The sequence below is a fragment of the Colossoma macropomum genome, unplaced genomic scaffold (genome assembly GCF_904425465.1).
Source record: "Colossoma macropomum unplaced genomic scaffold, Colossoma_macropomum, whole genome shotgun sequence".
Classification (NCBI taxonomy): domain Eukaryota; kingdom Metazoa; phylum Chordata; class Actinopteri; order Characiformes; family Serrasalmidae; genus Colossoma; species Colossoma macropomum.
The window spans coordinates 38,350,980-38,368,477 of NW_023494791.1; the positions used below are offsets into that span (position 1 = coordinate 38,350,980).

The 17,498-nt window shown below is 39.8% G+C and overlaps 1 protein-coding gene across 1 annotated transcript; it reads left to right on the top strand.

The window, feature by feature from the left end:
* Positions 1-14,121: 14,121 nt before the first annotated feature.
* Positions 14,122-16,646, top strand: LOC118811091 (GTPase IMAP family member 8-like). Its single transcript, XM_036575300.1, has 2 exons — positions 14,122-14,836; positions 15,871-16,646. The coding sequence occupies exons 1-2, from the start codon at positions 14,122-14,124 to the stop codon at positions 16,644-16,646; spliced, it is 1,491 nt and encodes a 496-aa protein (XP_036431193.1).
* The last annotated feature ends 852 nt before the right edge of the window (positions 16,647-17,498 follow it).

The following is a 17,498-nucleotide window of genomic DNA, read 5'->3' on the forward strand; positions in this document are numbered from 1 at the left end:
CTGACCTCAACCCCATTATCTCCTTGGAAATACTGATAAACCACATTTTGCATTAAGCACCATGATATCTCACCCATATTATCTCTTTTTAAATTGTAGGAACATCTTACAAGTCAACAAACACTTGCTAACACTACAACACAGTTTCGTTGCAATACAGTTATCTGTAATGAATAATGCATGAATACACTTCATTACTAATGAATGAACATGAGAAGGAATTACTTGATCCATCAGTAGCTAGGATTGGATAATATAATTTTACACAAGGAATGTGCAGATTAACTAATAACTACTAGGAATTATGAATAATCATGAAAAATCAGATCACGAATGATCAGATCATGAATAAACAATTAAAACTCATGGCTCAAATCATCAACAAAAATAATAAATGTTACGTACAAAATATGCAATATATGTTAAGTACAATATGCAGATTGCACAATTTGGTAAAGGTTTAAAATGCTTCAACAACTGAAACTGAAACAGGCATATTTCTGTTGACTAACTAAACTTGTACAAGCATTCAACCCTCTCCAATCCAGTAAAGATGTTGCTTCTATACCTGAAAAATTCAGATACTTTTTTGTTCCTGACCTCTTCTGAGCTTAGATGGTCAGTGAGGAGGAGGGTGGACAAAATACACAACTTCTTAATTGACTAAGAGCGTTTGTAGATAAAACCATAAATACAATACTTTAACTCAAGTCATATTTTATAATTTTATTTTAGAAATTTCTACTTTTACTCAAGTTCGGACGTTTTGCACTTTGTTCACTCCTGGTGAAAAGGTTCCTGTAGCTGCAATGTGGTGGGTGGAAGGGAGTCTAGAAGTAGAGGAAAAAGAGACAGGACTGAAACAGAACTTTGGTAAAATTCAAATTTTAAACTTTGGTTGTATAAGATGGGGATCCACCATGGAAGCATATATATGAGTCATGAAAACTTGAGAGGAGTGGAAAACGTAGTTGAGAAAACACACTAGGTGAGTGTGTTTAAACTACAAGAAAGGAAAAAATACAACTGGTTCAGTCAAGCAAAAAAGTTTTATTTTAAGTTTTATAACAAAGCATGGGCACAATCTACATGGGCACTTCTCTGCTGTATTTTCCATTGTAACAGCATTGTCTCCATCCTTAAAAGTGAGCAGAATTTGGTCCACATTGTACTGAAGAATGTTAGCTACTAATTCTGAACAAAGCAGGGGGCCATAGTTCTCTTATTCTTTGAATTTTCCTTCTCAATCACCTTCTCAATGTTTTCATTCCACAATTTGAGGTGGTACTAAAATATGCATGAAAGGATGCAATTTGTTTATTTTAAATGATAAGAAACAGGAATACGATCTGTGCTACAGATAGATGAACTTTTCCAAATGCACTCTGCACCCTGTTCAGTAAGTTAGCATCTAGTTACCAAATCACAGCTCAGAAAAAATAATAACTTACTGATTTGACTGTAAGTGCAGCACCAGTTACTCCCTCAGATTTCTGTTTTTATCTCCTAAAATCATGTGAGTGAAGCATCAGACCTGGTCTGTAGTGTGTGTGTGGCCATTAGCCAGCAAGCAAACAACCCCACATATCACAGAACCTGGTTAGTTTCTCCTTTTCTGTCACCTCAACATCAGTCACTTGACGTCTCTTGCTCAGATTTGAGCCTTTATTCGTCGTGGGTCAGCATAAATTAACGCTTACTGAGCCGGTCTTCCAGCAGAGCATTAGCTAACTTAGCCTGCTAATGTTAGATAAGCTTGAGCAAACAGGTTAGCTAGTTAGCTAGGTAACAACTCATAGAAGTGTACACACCAGTTTATCAAAAACGGAATGTAAATTCGACACAGTTCCGAGTTCAAATTGTAATTTTTAAACTTCTGTGTTATTATTTTGTGAGAGCAAACATTCATCTAAAAGAGGTGACTCGCTAGTCTAGCTACCACGGCAGATAACGGCGAACTAACTGACTGTTAGCAAGTGATGCTCATTTTCATTTTAACATTTTAACAGTGTTGTTAGTTAAACGCTAACAAATCATAGGATTAGGTCTGAGTAAATATCTAACTGAGAAATTGTTGGTAGGTCAAATAAACCAAGAATTTACTCACCAGACGCGTTTAGAAGTCTTCCAAAGTGTCGAGAAGCTACTCCAAGTGCGCAATTTCCGCCTCTGCGGTGGAGCGATGGTGACGGCTCGGACCTTAATAAGGGATAGAATCTGCCTCAATACAGGTAGAATCCTGTTCAATATGTGTGGAATCTACATCAATATGGGTAGAATCTGCCCTTTTAGTTTTTTTGCTGAAACATCAGTTGTCGAGCCTCGCCTGTACCTGTCCCAAATCCGGTGTGCCAAAACTGTTAGCCGAGACCGCTGCACAGAAGCCGAGCTCGGGCCGACTCTTCATGTTAGCTAGGTTACTAGCCAGTTACATTACAAAAGAACTCAACATATTTCTGTGTTTTAACAATGCAGAATCCATGGATCCCTCTTTGATATGGGAAACTCTTAAGGTTTATGCTAGAGGGTTAATAATCTCCTTTGTCTCCCAAAAAAAGAGAAGAGATAATCTGGCCCAGATTAATTTGGAGAGGGAAATATCTGAACTAGAGAATAAATTAATTAAAGCTCCAGGGAAAACCATAGCAAAAAAACTTCTGCATCTCTTTACGCTTTACTAACACAGAAAGCCGGCACAGCACTTTTGTACGCTAGACGTAGGTTTTATAAATTTGCTAACAGGCCAGGGAAGTATCTTGCTCGATTTATATCAGGTAGGAAAGAACATACTTTTATAGTGGCAATTAAGGATGAACACAAGAACAGGAAAACTCTTACTAAGGACATCAGTCTTTAAGCAGTATTATGAAAATCTATATAAATCACAGTGTACCAGCTCAGATACTTTAATGTCTTCTTTCTTAGACAGACTCTCACCTGCTTTAAAACACATCCAGCAGGATGATAAATAAATTTTGGATGATCCACTTACAGAGAGTGAGCTAATAGAAGCAATTAAAACCCTCCCCAATAACAAAAGCCCAGGTCCAGATGGGTTCAGCGCAGAGTTTTATAAAAGATTTTTAGATGTTGTTAAAACCCCAATGCTTCGCATGTGCCAGGATGCATTTGATAAAGGAATTCTCCCACCATCTCTAAGATTGTCTAATATAACCCTCATCTTGAAAAAGGACAAAATCCAGAAGATCCAGCTTCATATAGACCCATTACCTTAATGGCTGTTGATGCTAAAATCTTAGCAAAAATCCTAGCTCGCCGACTCTAAGGAATATTGCCCAGTATTATTCACCCAGACCAAACTGGGTTCATTAAGGGGCGACACTCCTTTAACAATGTTAGACGCATACTGAATATCATACAACATGCTCAAAATGTTAAAGAAGATACTATTTTGCTTGGGTTAGACGCAGAAAAAGCTTTTGACCGGGTGGAATGGGGATACATGCTTAATTTATTAAATCATTTTGGGTTTGGGGAGCACTTTGTTAAATGGATCCGGATACTGTATAAGAATCCTGTTGCTCATATTATTACCAATGGCCAGCGCTTGGACCCGATCAGCTTTGGGAGAGATTTGGGACCTTTTCAGGCTATAAGATTAACTTCTCCAAATCCGTGGCAATGCCTACTAGAGTAGGTCAGAACAATCCAATGAACTCGCTACCATTTACCTGGAGCCCCAGTGGGCTACTTTATCTTGGCATATGGATACCACCTTGTCTCGATAGCTTATTTAAGCATAATATTCCTCCACTCATACTGAAAATTCAAAGTGATTTGCAACGCTGGACATGTCTCCCCTTATCTTTATTAGGCAGAGTGAATATAGTTAAAATGAGCATCTTGCCTAGGATCTTATACATTTTACAAATGATAGCTGTACCTCTCTCAAAAAAAGATATTACACAGCTCAACTCCGTTATTCGTGACTTTATATGGGCTGGAAGGAAGCCTAGATTTAAACTGGGGAAATTGCAACTTCCAACAGGCTCAGGTGGACTAGGTGTTCCTAATATACAGCTTTATAACTGGGCAGCCCATCTAAATTTCATCAAACAGTGGTTCGCCAAAGATGTGGAGTGTCTGTGGTTAGATATAGAATCGCATGCATGCAGTCCTACGCCTATTACCTGCCTGTTCTCTCTGGATAGGGAATTGTGGCAGAGATGCATTGGAAAACATAAATTATTATTTAATACTTTGTCAGTCTGGGCCAAGATAAAAAGACACTTTAAAAATGATAAGCTTGGGAAAATTTTCGCCTCAATCCGCGGGAATCCAGAATTTCTTCCTGGTATTACTGACCCTGGTTTCAAACAACAGGAACACCGAGGTATGTTTTCTATAGGTGACCTCTGGCGTGGAGATCATCTTATGTCTTTTGATGAACTAAAACAAGGATCAAAAATCCCTCAACATGACCTTTTCCGGTATTTACAAATTCGGAGTTGTGTTAATTCAATTATAGCCCAGTAGCATAACTTAAATAAAATAGAAAAACTTGTAAGTTCTGGCCCCAAACTCAAACACTTCATCTCTAAATGATATAATACATTAAACAAGGGAAATCAATTAAACACTAGTTCCAGTAGAATCGAATGGGAAATGGTATTCATTTTTGTCTTAGCTCCAACCAGTTCACAGAAAGACAGTTTAAGATTGTCCGTAAACTGTTTATCACCCGAGAAATTGAAAAAATTGGACCCAACTAGATCAGATTTATGTACTAAATGTCAAATAAACATAATCTGCTCCAAAATTAAGCGGTTTTCACATGTATCTGTGCCATTTGACCCCTTAGTCCTAGTTCTAGGAGCGTCATTTAACGGACTTTCTGCTGATCAAGATTTACTGACTAGAGGTCTCCCTGCTGTTGCAAGAAAATACATCCTGGTCACTTGGACTTCGTCTACACAACCTAGTATAACTCAGTGGTATAAAACAATATATAACATCCTTCCCCTTGAAAGATTAGCTTATTTAGATAATAGAAAGATTAAGAGGTTTTATCAAGTTTGGGGCGAGTTCTTGGATTACACTAAACCGGGATGTGCTACAGTGTTGAAATGGAGTAGGGTATGATGAAAGGGACTGTCTTTCTGTACCTTTGTGTCACCTTTGGTATTAATGCTGATAATATTGATTGCAGTACTATTGATATTTCTTATTTACTGTATTTAAATTGTTGCTTTTTTTATTTTTCTCTTTTTAATTCTCAGTATGTTATTGTACTGCATTATACATAATATTATCACACTCTGTATCGTATCTGTTTGCTGTAATAAACAAGACTGGAGAGAGGAAAAAAGGTTTAGGGTGTACCTTGATATATAATGATAGGTGTGAAGGTGCTATACCAACTGTGCTGCCAATTATTATTTCAGGTACAGCAGATGAGAGAAAAACCTTTTCGGGCATGTCATGATATTAATATGAGGGTGGTGCCAACTGTGCTGCCAGTTATTACTTCACAGTTATAGCCGCAGTAACACCATACATCTAAAGAATGAACATGTCTTTTTTAGTAAGCTTTCCTTGTGCATCAGAAAGATTTGTTTTTGTTTCTTGATAAAAGAATTTTGACCCTCCCAAAGTGCACACCCTTAACTGAAGAAAGAAAATATCCGTACAGGTCTTTAGCTTTAATTATGGTATTAGATGTATGTCTTGAACATCAGACTAGGCTCAGAACACACTATCCAAACAAGGCATTGTAGTGATTAACAGTTCTGATTCTCTCTCACGGTAAGCCCACAGTGCACATCTGATGCATGTGAAAAATATCCAGTCTATAGATCCTAAAGATATGATCATTCAAGTCTATAGAAACTTTATTATCTATAAGTCTATAATCCCAAAAACTTAACCAAGTTTATAGAAACACCAAACTGTCTACAGGTCTACAAAAAAAGCATCTTGCATATCTATGGATCCAAAAAATATTGTCATACAAGTCTATTATCCAAAAGAATATCATCATCAAAAGTCTTTAGATGAATCCTGTTGCTCTGAGGCATAAAAACAGTTAAACTAGAAATCCAAGGCTCAATAAATTAGAAACAGTTAACGTGAGAGAAATAATTCTATTTTTAATGTCAATCTTTCTTACTGATCCCTCAGCATCATTATTAATATTATTCATCATTTTAAAGATGAAGGCATGGTTCAAGGGGTTTTGCAGAGCAATGTAATTCAAGGTACCTGGTGTAGATAAATCAATAATGGAAAACTGATTTTACAGGTTATTATTTATTAAATTATCAATCATAGACAGGCCAAAACACTGAGACAACCGTTTCATTTAGACGCCTCAAAGCTTTTTTTCTGCAAAAACAATACAAGAGGTGGTTTAATATACAAGGTCAAAGTGAGCAACTTTAAACTTGTTTCCCTGATAAACTTATAAAACAAACAGAACAGAAATTCCACAGAGATTACCATTGCAAACAATACTATCCACCTGTCTTCAGTAGGTGCCATACCTCAGGCAGGGCAAAACAGAAAGATATCTTCACTTTCGGTTGAACAGGGATGGAATGAGAGTGGTGGATTTAAGAAGTTCCCAGCCCAAGAAATTACAGCCAACAATAAAACGACATGGCTAAATTGCTTATTCTAAAACCCAGGGCTAAATAAGTGTAATGTAAAGAATTGACGCACTAGTTAATAATGCAGAGCAATCAGAATTATGAAAGGAATTGGTTACTGGGCCTAATGAGCAGCAGTGCCTAATAGTGCAAGGTAATTAAAAAAAAACTATAAAATATATATGCACAGTAACAGATATTACCATATGCATTACCAATCAAAACATATCCAACTTTAGATCGAATTTAGAAGCATATTAATAAATACTAGTAAATGTTTGCATGTAAAGACTAAGAGTAAGGCTAGTACAAGACTAAGGCTAGTGTATGCCGCCTCATAATTCAAATGTTGATAGTGTTTGATTCCATACACCATCAACATTTATATGACCATCAGCACAAGATGGTGATATATTTTTATTGATATTCCCCACTCTTAGGTCCATGCTGAAACTCTAATAGTCAGCCAGGCAGGACCTGGAATTACTTGTTCAGGGTCAAGATACCTTTGAAATTACCCTAATGCAGTGGTCAAAACTCGATCTATATCTTGAGCCCTTTAAATCTTGACTCGCCATCCTTCAAAATGCACAAAAGACAAGCATCAAGACTCAGGCACTCAGGTGGTGGAATGAACTTCCACTGTCTGCCCGAACAGTAGATTCCCTCAATGTCTTCAATTTGAAGACCCGTCTCTTCTCCATTTAAACGAACACTAATCTTGCACTTACTAAAGTATCTTGTATTTGCGATTATGAACTGCCTTATTTCAGTACTGTGTATCTTTCTGTCAGAGTATCAGCACTGGTTCTTGTTTGTGGCAGTGTTTTAGCTCAAGGAAATTTTTTAGATATATTTGTGCTTGTTAAGGATATATTTTCTGAGTTGACAGCAAACCACTAAATGTTGTAAATGTGCATGTAAAACTTTTGTTAGTATTGAGACTGACATGGATATTTACTATCAGCTTTTTAGAATGCTGGAAATCAATTGAATTGATTCTCACAAGCATGTTCAACTCACATAGGGCTCCTCAATAAGCTTCAGTAGCAACACTAGTTAACAACATTCTCTGGCTACCCAAGTTTACAAACTCAAATTATGGCTCATTTTTCTCTGCATGCACATGAAAGAGTGACTTTAATGTAAAAAAAAATCATCACAGTCACTACTGACACTGTGTGAGTGTTTACTGGAGTAACATATGCTTTGCATTCTTGATATCTATGTAGGGTGATTGTTTTTCTTTCTTTTTCACTTGATCATATTTGAAAAAAAAATCAGCTGAAAATGACTGATGCCAGCTAGCTAATGAACTACAGTGCTTATTTCACAACCTCAATGTTCTGGTTACCTCTCACATACTCTCTTAAAAAGATCTTTAAAGGTTCTTTAGTAAAGACAATGGTTCTATTTAGAACCATGAACACTCAAAGAACAGCTTGCCTGAGTAAGTGGTTATTTACATTGTGAAATGGTTCTTCAGCTTGATGGAGAATGTGTTGTATATGGTTTTATACAGCACCAAAGATGGTTCTTCTATTGTTACTGTATCTAGCTTCTAGCTAACAATAGAACCTTTTTTGGTGCTACAGAGAACCATTTTCCAAAAGGTTCTATATGGAACCATATACAACACATTCTCTATCAATCTGAAGAACCACTTTTAACCACTGTCTTTACTAAAGAACCCTTGAAGAACCACCTTTTTTAAGAGTGTAAAACAGATGAACATGCACGTCGGGGTGAACAGTTTCCTCAGAGAAAACCACTGCCCCAATTGCAACTGAAAGCAGCAACAACCTGCCCCAGAGCAGGTTCAGACGAGATGCACACATTGGCATGGTGGTGTAGTCCAGTGAAAACTGATTCTCCGTTGTGAGACAGGAAATCCAGGGTTGATCAAACTTAAGCTTAAAAGCGAGCAGGTTAAGAAAGTAATCTGTTTGTGAGGCAGTGCCAGTTTAACCATGTTACAGTGTCTAAAAAAACACTTGTCGCTCTGACCATCTAAATACATCACAGTGGGAACTAATGAGCTTCAGAGTCAAACCCTAATTTAACTGTCAGTCATAAAACAATAACAGACAATGCACCACCGCCCAGAACATGAATTGAAAGTAAACATCTTCGATCAGCGGCACAGGCATTTCTCAGACGAAAAAAATAAGGGGTGTGTGTGTGATACATAAACACTGTTACAGCACAATGTATCAAACACAGCATCAGCACAAAGACAAACCTCATCTCAATACTGAAAATGAGTGCTGTAACTGAGAATGGTAAGTTCTTTTTTACTTACTGAATTAACTAAAATCATGTTAATGTAAACTCAGCCATTTAAATTTGCAAAAATGTTGTGTGGACTAGATTAAACATATAAATCATATATGAAATAACTGATATACGGATCCTAGGTAGAAATCTAAAAAAGCTATTTTTTATTTATCTTATTTAAGTTTCATATAGATGTTTGGGTAAAACTTTACTGTAGGGCTGTGTTCATAATATATGTGTAGCTTTGTAGCTTAATATGTATCACAGCTACATAATGCTTTAACAATGATGTCATTTCACCCCAGAAAGTGTCATGACACAACTATCAAAAAGTTGGCAAATGCAGCCTTTATGACAAATGACGCCTATTGGAATACGTGTTTATAAACAGGGTTGGGACGTAATGAGATACAAGTCTTGGGAATCTTTATTCAGAATACAGAAATGAAGTATGTGTATTCAGTCCAAGTTACATTTTGTAAAAGCAGGATTTAGAATACAGTTACTTTTTACATTTTCAGAACACTTATAGAATCCTGACTCACTAAATTAGAAAAAAATATAACATCTTTCAAAGAAACCATCACTGCTTGTTAAGTAACTATTTTAAAATCAGCATGCAGCATAAAAGTAAAGATGTTGTTCTAAAGACAAACTTAAAAAATTGCTTCCTTACAAAAACTGAAGTTCCTGCTAAAGCCTGAGTAGACTGATAAATCACTGTGATGAGTCTGTTATTAATCTGAGCATTATTAAACTCTTTTGAGGGATGATTGAACTGAGTAGTGGACATGTTCATGAATGATGAGCTTACCTCTGGCATTGCACTGGACTTCTGTGACAAGTTGCATACCTATCACATCACATAGCTAGTTATTTTAGAGTCAAATTTGCAAGATTTTGTCTTTGGGATATGGGAAATTATTGGCTTAGGTCATGAAAAGGCAGTGGGTTTATGGGAGCAGCGGTGGACTGAACCAGGTAATGAGAGCCAAAATAACACTTTTGTATTCATTTTAATAATTAATTAAAAAAAAAACATATTAACAGAACAATGAGGAACAGTGTGAAGTAAACAAAAGCTATATTTGTTTATTAATATGAGTCCTAAAAGTATCCTGAATATGTAATGTGTTGTAAAAGTATACATTACTTAATACATTTAGGGCAGTGTATTCTGTGTTCAGCCATCACTACTTTTTTTAAAGGTATTTTGCCCAACCCCATTTATAAATGATTGTCAGTCTATGTTAATTGTTATAAAGGGCTTATATAGGTGCCATATAGTCTTATAAACATTGTGCTACAGTAAAGTGTTACTGATGTTTCTTTCTTCTACAAGGGATGATCATTCAGGATATCGTGATTCTGCTGCATTCAGTCAGGAGTGTAATACTAAAATCTGTACTTTCCCTGTGTTCATCAGGGTGAACAACTTGTCTCACATGTTGCCACACATCTTTTCGGACTGTGGGCCACCAGGCCACCTCTAAAATCCGCAACAGAGTCTTAAGTCTGCCCAAGTGACCCCCTAGTGGATTGTCATGAAAATAGTGGAGAAAAGCGGTGGTCATCTCCTTGGGCACTACCAGTTGATACTTCCAGCCTGCTCCTTTAATGGGAATTGTCCTGTAAAGGACATCTTGAAGTATCTCCCAACCAATGCGCTCTGTCTGCTTGCTGATGTCGGCCTCTTTGGCCCGCATCTCTCTGACTTCTTGATCTTGTTTTTGAGCATGTGCGACCTCAGCCAGAGAAGTGGGCAAATCAGAGGTGTAGGCAGATGGCAAGTCACACCGGGCCGAAGGGAAGACTCAACTGGCATACACCTGGCATGGGGCCGTCTGGACCTTGGAGACCTACATTATGGCAGACAGCAACTTAGCCTTTCCTCTTATTCTGGGTCTGGATTTTTTAACAAAAGCTCAAGTCCTGCTTAATTTAGGGGGACATACATATGGAGTGTTGATCCAGGGGAAAAGATCTTTCTTTCCATTTTTAAGCCGCTCTCCATGTGATTTGACCTGGTCACTATGGGCGGAATCAAGAAAGGCAGTGAATTTGTATGTGGCTATGGCTCCTCCTCTCTCCTTCAGTGTGAAGGTCACTGTTGCGTCTGGAACCCATGAAGCTCTGTTGAAATCTCATCCACCAGAGATGCAGGTGCTGTTTCAAACCTGGCCCTCATTGTGTTCTTCAAAATTAGGAAGGACCACCATAACCCAGCATCATATATATACCAGTGATGCGATTCCAGTTCGCACTAGGGCCTATAGGGTGTCCCCCCTGAAAAGAAACATCATAGAGGAGCATGTGAAATGCATGTTGGAAGATGACATCATAGAGCCATCTCAGTCTGCTTGGGCTTCGCCTGTGGTGCTGGTGGGAAAACCAGATGGATCCTACCGCTTCTGTGTCGACTACAGAAAACTGAACGCCAAGACACCCCAAGATGCATACCCTATGCCACTGATTCATGACATCCTGGAATCTTTACATGGGGCAAGGTGTTTCAGCTCTTTAGATTTGAAATCTGGCTATTGGCAAGTAGCAATGGATCCAAGGAGCAAGGCCAAGACAGCCTTTATTACGCCTGTAGGACTTTACCATTTTAAATCTATGCCTTTTGGTTTAAAAAATGCAGGGGCAACCTTCCAGCGCCTTATGGAAACAGTTTTAGGGGAATTACGGGGCCACATATGCTTTGTGTATATTGATGACATCATTGTCTACTCCCCTAACCGCGAGCAGCATTTAAAAGATCTCCATGCTGTATTCGCCAAACTGCAGGCTGCAAACCTCACTTTGAACTTGAAAAAGTGCCACTTCTTGCAACCTCAGCTTAGGTTTTTGGGACATATCGTCTCAGGAAAGGGGGTGGAGATTGATGAAGAGAAAACCCAGGCTGTGACTAATTATCCTGTCCCGCAAGACATCAAGTCCTTGCAAAGGTTCTTGGGTCTTGTGGGATGGTATCACAAATTCATCCCTCACTTTGCAGACCTTGCTGCGCCTTTGAACCACCTGAAGAAAAAGGCAGTTGAGTGGGCATGGACAGAGGAATGCCAGAAGAGTTTTGATCAGCTAAAGCAGGCCTTGAAAACACCTCCTGTTCTGGCCCAGCCTGATCTATCTCGGCCCTTCCAGGTACATACTGATGCCAGTAATGTAGGGCTAGGAGCAATTCTGACCCAGGAGACTGCAGAGGGGGAGACAGTGATTGCATATGCCTCCAGAGCGCTCCGTGGGGCAGAACAGAACTACTCTACATCGGAGAAGGAGTGCCTAGCAGTGGTTTGGGCCATAGAGAAATGGCGCCATTACCTGGAGGGAGACAAGTTCATGGTTTTCACGGACCATAGTGCTCTGGCCTGGGCATTCAATTGTCCAAAGACCAGCTCCAGGCTTACCCGCTGGACTCTGAGGCTGCAACAATTTAACTTTGATGTTTACTATCGTAAAGGCTGCATGAACGTCATGCCAGATGCGCTCTCGCGGGCAGTGGAGCCTGACCAATCACCAGTGATGGCCCCTTATGTGTCTACACCCCCAACTGCCTACACCCCTGATTTGCCCACTTCTCTGGCTGAGGTCGCACATGCTCAAAAACAAGATCAAGAAGTCAGAGAGATGCGGGCCAAAGAGGCCGACATCAGCAAGCAGACAGAGCGCATTGGTTGGGAGATACTTCAAGATGTCCTTTACAGGACAATTCCCATTAAAGGAGCAGGCTGGAAGTATCAACTGGTAGCGCCCAAGGAGATGACCACCGCTTTTCTCCACTATTTTCATGACAATCCACTAGGGGGTCACTTGGGCAGACTTAAGACTCTGTTGCGGATTTTAGAGGTGGCCTGGTGGCCCACAGTCCGAAAAGATGTGTGGCAACATGTGAGACTGTGTGCGATTTGCCAGCAGTACAAGCCAGACAACAAGAAACCTGCTGGGTTTTTACAGACAACTGAAGTGGAAGAAGCTGGATATATGCTGGGACTGGATTTTATGGGGCCCTTTCCTCGAAGCAAGAAGGGAAACAGTTATCTGCTAGTTGTGGTAGACTATTACACCAAGTGGATAGAGTTATTCCCTCTACGGGACAGTAAAACCCCACGTCTTTGTCAGTTGCTGCGAGATGAGATCTTCACCAGATGGGGTGTGCCAAAATACCTTGTCTCAGATCGGGGCCCCCAGTTCACCAGCCAGCTCCTCACTGATGTATGCAAGAAATGGGGAGTAATACAGAAGATGACCACCAGCTACCATCCTCAGGCCAACTTCACAGAGCGGGTTAACCTCACTCTAAAAACTATGATGGCCTCCTTTGTGGGTAATCGCCATTAAGACTGGGATAAGTGGTTGTCAGAGTTCCGGTTTGCGATCAACAGCACCCAGCATGAAACAACAGGGCGAACTCCGGCTGAATTGGCCCTGGGAAGGCAACTGAAAGGCCCATTAGAAAGGCTAATTCATCAAACACCAGCACCTCATCCTCAACAGCAATCATATACCCTACTTGAACAACAACACCAGATGGCACAGGAGGTAAGGCAGAAAGTGGGAGTGGCCAGACAAAGACAAGCCAGATATTATAATGCCCACAGGAGACCAGCGCAATTTCTTGTGGGAGATCTGGTCTGGGTTAGGGCACACCCACAGTCCAAAGCCTCTGATAGGTTTTCATCCAAATTAGCACCAAAGTGGACAGGTCCAGCTAAGGTGATGAAAATTCTAGGTCCTGTTAATTATAGGCTACAATGGCAGAATAACCCTGACAGAGTAGACAAAGTGCATGTGGGAAATCTCAAGCCTTATTTTGGAGTTGAGTCCCTCGTACCTCCGGCTGGGGGGGGGGATCTGTGACAGTGCCACATGAGAAGTCTTAAAATGGTTTAAATTAAAATCCTTGCAAGGTTAAACCTTCTTTGTGTGTGGTTACCGTATTAAATGAATGGAGTTTTTTTATTCTGTATTAGCCATGTATTATACAGGGGCCCTAACTGAAACTGAACTAAGAGTTGCGTAGGCCCTTTAAGAGCTCTGCTGGAAAAGGGGGGTGGAGTCACTGAGACAGGTGACTGGAACCAGGAAGAGGAAGGAGAGAAAAAAGTTTGGCCATGTGGAAGTGAGGGTGGTGATGTGTTTGGGGTGAGAGGAGCAGTACAACCCAAAGCCTACCACTCAACCTGGGAACTCATGAGCTCGGCCGAGGATCCATCTAAAAGGGCAAGACAAGCGCATGGAGGAACTAGAAGGTGGATTTCCTCTAACTGTCTTGGATGTAACTGGATGTCAGGCCTGCTCCACCGGTGAGATCTATCCTGGATTTTTTCTTTCCTTCCTCTTCCTGGTTCCAGTCACCTTCTCATGTGGCACTGTCACAGATGTGTGGCAACATGTGAGACTGTGTGCGATTTGCCAGCAGTACAAGCCGGACAACAAGAAACCTGCTGGGTTTTTACAGACAACTGAAGTGGAAGAAGCTGGATATATGCTGGGACTGGATTTTATGGGGCCCTTTCCTCGAAGCAAGAAGGGAAACAGTTATCTGCTAGTTGTGGTAGACTATTACACCAAGTGGATAGAGTTATTCCCTCTACGGGACAGTAAAACCCCACGTCTTTGTCAGTTACTGCGGGATGAGATCTTCACCAGATGGGGTGTGCCAAAATACCTTGTCTCAGATCGGGGCCCCCAGTTCACCAGCCAGCTCCTCACTGATGTATGCAAGAAATGGGGAGTAATACAGAAGATAACCACCAGCTACCATCCTCAGGCCAACTTCACAGAGCGGGTTAACCGCACTCTAAAAACTATGATGGCCTCCTTTGTGGGTAATCGCCATGAAGACTGGGATAAGTGGTTGTCAGAGTTCCGGTTTGCGATCAACAGCACCCAGCATGAAACAACAGGGCGAACTCCGGCTGAATTGGCCCTGGGAAGGCAACTGAAAGGCCCATTAGAAAGGCTAATTCATCAAACACCAGCACCTCATCCTCAACAGCAATCATATACCCTACTTGTCAGTTGCTGCTTGGGCTTCACTCTGTAACAATCCCCTTGTAAATCTCAACCAAGAAAACAGTTACTGAAGTCCAAGGACTATACACCCCAAGTATAAGAGTAGAGGAGATTGCAAATAAGCCCAAACAGGAGAGACAAAAACCCGTTGAAGTTATATTGGAAAAATCAGTGGAACAAACACATACACATATACAACCCCTATATACACACAATAAGTGCCCTTTTAGATGGATCCTCGGCCGAGCTCATGAGTTCCCAGGTTGAGTGGTAGGCTTTGGGTTGTACTGCTCCTCTCACCCCAAACACATCACCACCCTCACTTCCACATGGCCAAACTTTTTTCTCTCCTTCCTCTTCCTGGTTCCAGTCACCTGTCTCAGTGACTCCACCCCCCTTTTCCAGCAGAGCTCTTAAAGGGCCTACGCAACTCTTAGTTCAGTTTCAGTTAGGGCCCCTGTATAATACATGGCTAATACAGAATAAAAAAAACTCCATTCATTTAATACGGTAACCACACACAAAGAAGGTTTAACCTTGCAAGGATTTTAATTTAAACCATTTTAAGACTTCTCATGTGGCACTGTCACAAACTTAAATACTATAACCAAATACTTCATAGCTACAAGTTCAGTCTACATGTATTTAAGTTTATTTCTACAAATCACAACCATTTTCAACATTTTCTATCACAAGATTCCTGATAATCAGCTGTTTTTTCATGTAAATGTTTGATGTACTTAATTGCCCACTTTATCTATGTGTCCATGCTATTTTCTAGGGAAAGAAAGGTTCCATGGCAAGTTAAGCTTTATCTGCAGTAATGATTTTAACAATTTTCTATGTCATTTCTGTGAGCTAAGTTTTGAAAATAAAAACTACACTTGAAAACACGGTGTATGTTACATTATTTCTCATTATGTTCAGAGCTAAATGCAGGAGTAATGGTGTATTTGTCTGTTACCAGTGTCGACTCCTGGGGAACTGAGGATTGTGCTGGTTGGAAAGACTGGAGTGGGAAAGAGTGCCACAGGAAACACGATCCTGAGAAAAGAAGTATTTGTGTCTGATGTGTCTTGTTCCTCTGTGACCTCAGAGTGTGATAAAGTCAAAGAGTATGTTAATAATAGAAGAGTTGCCGTCATCGACACTAAATTATCAAATGAAGAAGTTCAAGAAAAGATCAAGCTGTGTGTATCCCTGTCTGCACCAGGACCTCATGTGTTCTTGGTGGTTCTCCAGCTGGGCAGATTCACCACAGAAGAGAAAGAAACAGTGGAGATCATTAAACAGATTTTTGGTGAAGATTCTGCTAAGTACACCATGGTCCTTTTCACGCATGGAGAGAGGCTGAAGAAAAGCAGAAAAAGCATACATGAGTTTATTCGTGAGAATTCTGATCTGTTAACAGTCATCCAATCCTGCAGTGGACAATATCATGTCTTCAGCAACGAGGACGAAGATCCAACTCAGGTTACAGCTCTGCTCGAGCAGATAGATAAACTGATTACTATAAATGGTGGACAGCACTACACAAATGAAATGCTGCAGATGGCTGAGAGAGCCATCCGAGAAGAACAGTTAAGAATTCAAAGACACAATGAAGAGCAGGATCCCCAGAAGGCAAGAGACATGGCAGAAAGAAACAACAGTTACCTAAAAGCTGCTACTGGCATTGGTTTAGCTGGTGTAGCAGGTGCAGTCACTGTTGCAGCAATCAGAGGACACTGCATAATACAGTAATTCATAAGCACAGACTAAGGATGTAACAGTACAATATATAGTATTGTACTGAATTACACTGCATACAACATGGATTTTATTGTATTGTTATTAGCATATTAAATTGTGGTTAGAGCGTTAGATTGGGACAGTATAACAGCTTTTCAGACTTTCAAATAATGTACTTTTATAACATTGGATGCTTTACTTAACTGAAAATGAAAACATTAATATATTAACATAAGGTATATTTTGAGTTTTTACTGCAATAAAAAAAAATATATATATAGCAGACACTGCTGTATCAAATTGAAATCTAAATATTGTGAATCATTACACCCCAACTACAGACCAAGCCTAAAATCTAATGCTAAAAGTAGCATTACTAAGTCAAGAGAGCAATGATGCTCGTGTGCTGTTGTCCTGTAAAATCTGAAAAACCAATTTAAAAGTGAGGTGTTGAGTCAGAGTTCACATGAAGAGTTCATGACAACAGTAGATAATTCACTTATAACCTCAGAAGACATGTCCTTCACCAAGTTTTGTCTGAGTTCTCTTTGAATACTCTTTTAACTCACAATCATCAGACTCATCTGCGTGGGAAAGGTATCTGAAGTACAATCCACATTACAAGACGTTCTTCCACATTATTATATTATAATTGTATTATACGCAATTATACTCCAAATCCCCAAAACTTGCACAGCGTAGCTTTGAATACCATAATTCCAAAAAGTAGGGACAGTGTGTGAAATGCTAATAAAAACATTCTCGCTTAATAATGCACCACAAATAGTCTAAACTTTTATCATTTACTTTAAAATGTCCCTCAGGGTTCAATTCTGGGACCAGTATTCTTTTCAATGTATGTCA

Excerpts from the sequence above, each read along its gene's own strand:
- LOC118811091 (XM_036575300.1), top strand. The coding sequence starts at position 14,122 with ATGGAGGAACTAGAAGGTGGATTTCCTCTAACTGTCTTGGATGTAACT. Across the intron at positions 14,837-15,870 it reads CCTGGGAAGGCAACTGAAAG|TGTCGACTCCTGGGGAACTG; the intron begins GCCCATTAGAAA and ends GTCTGTTACCAG.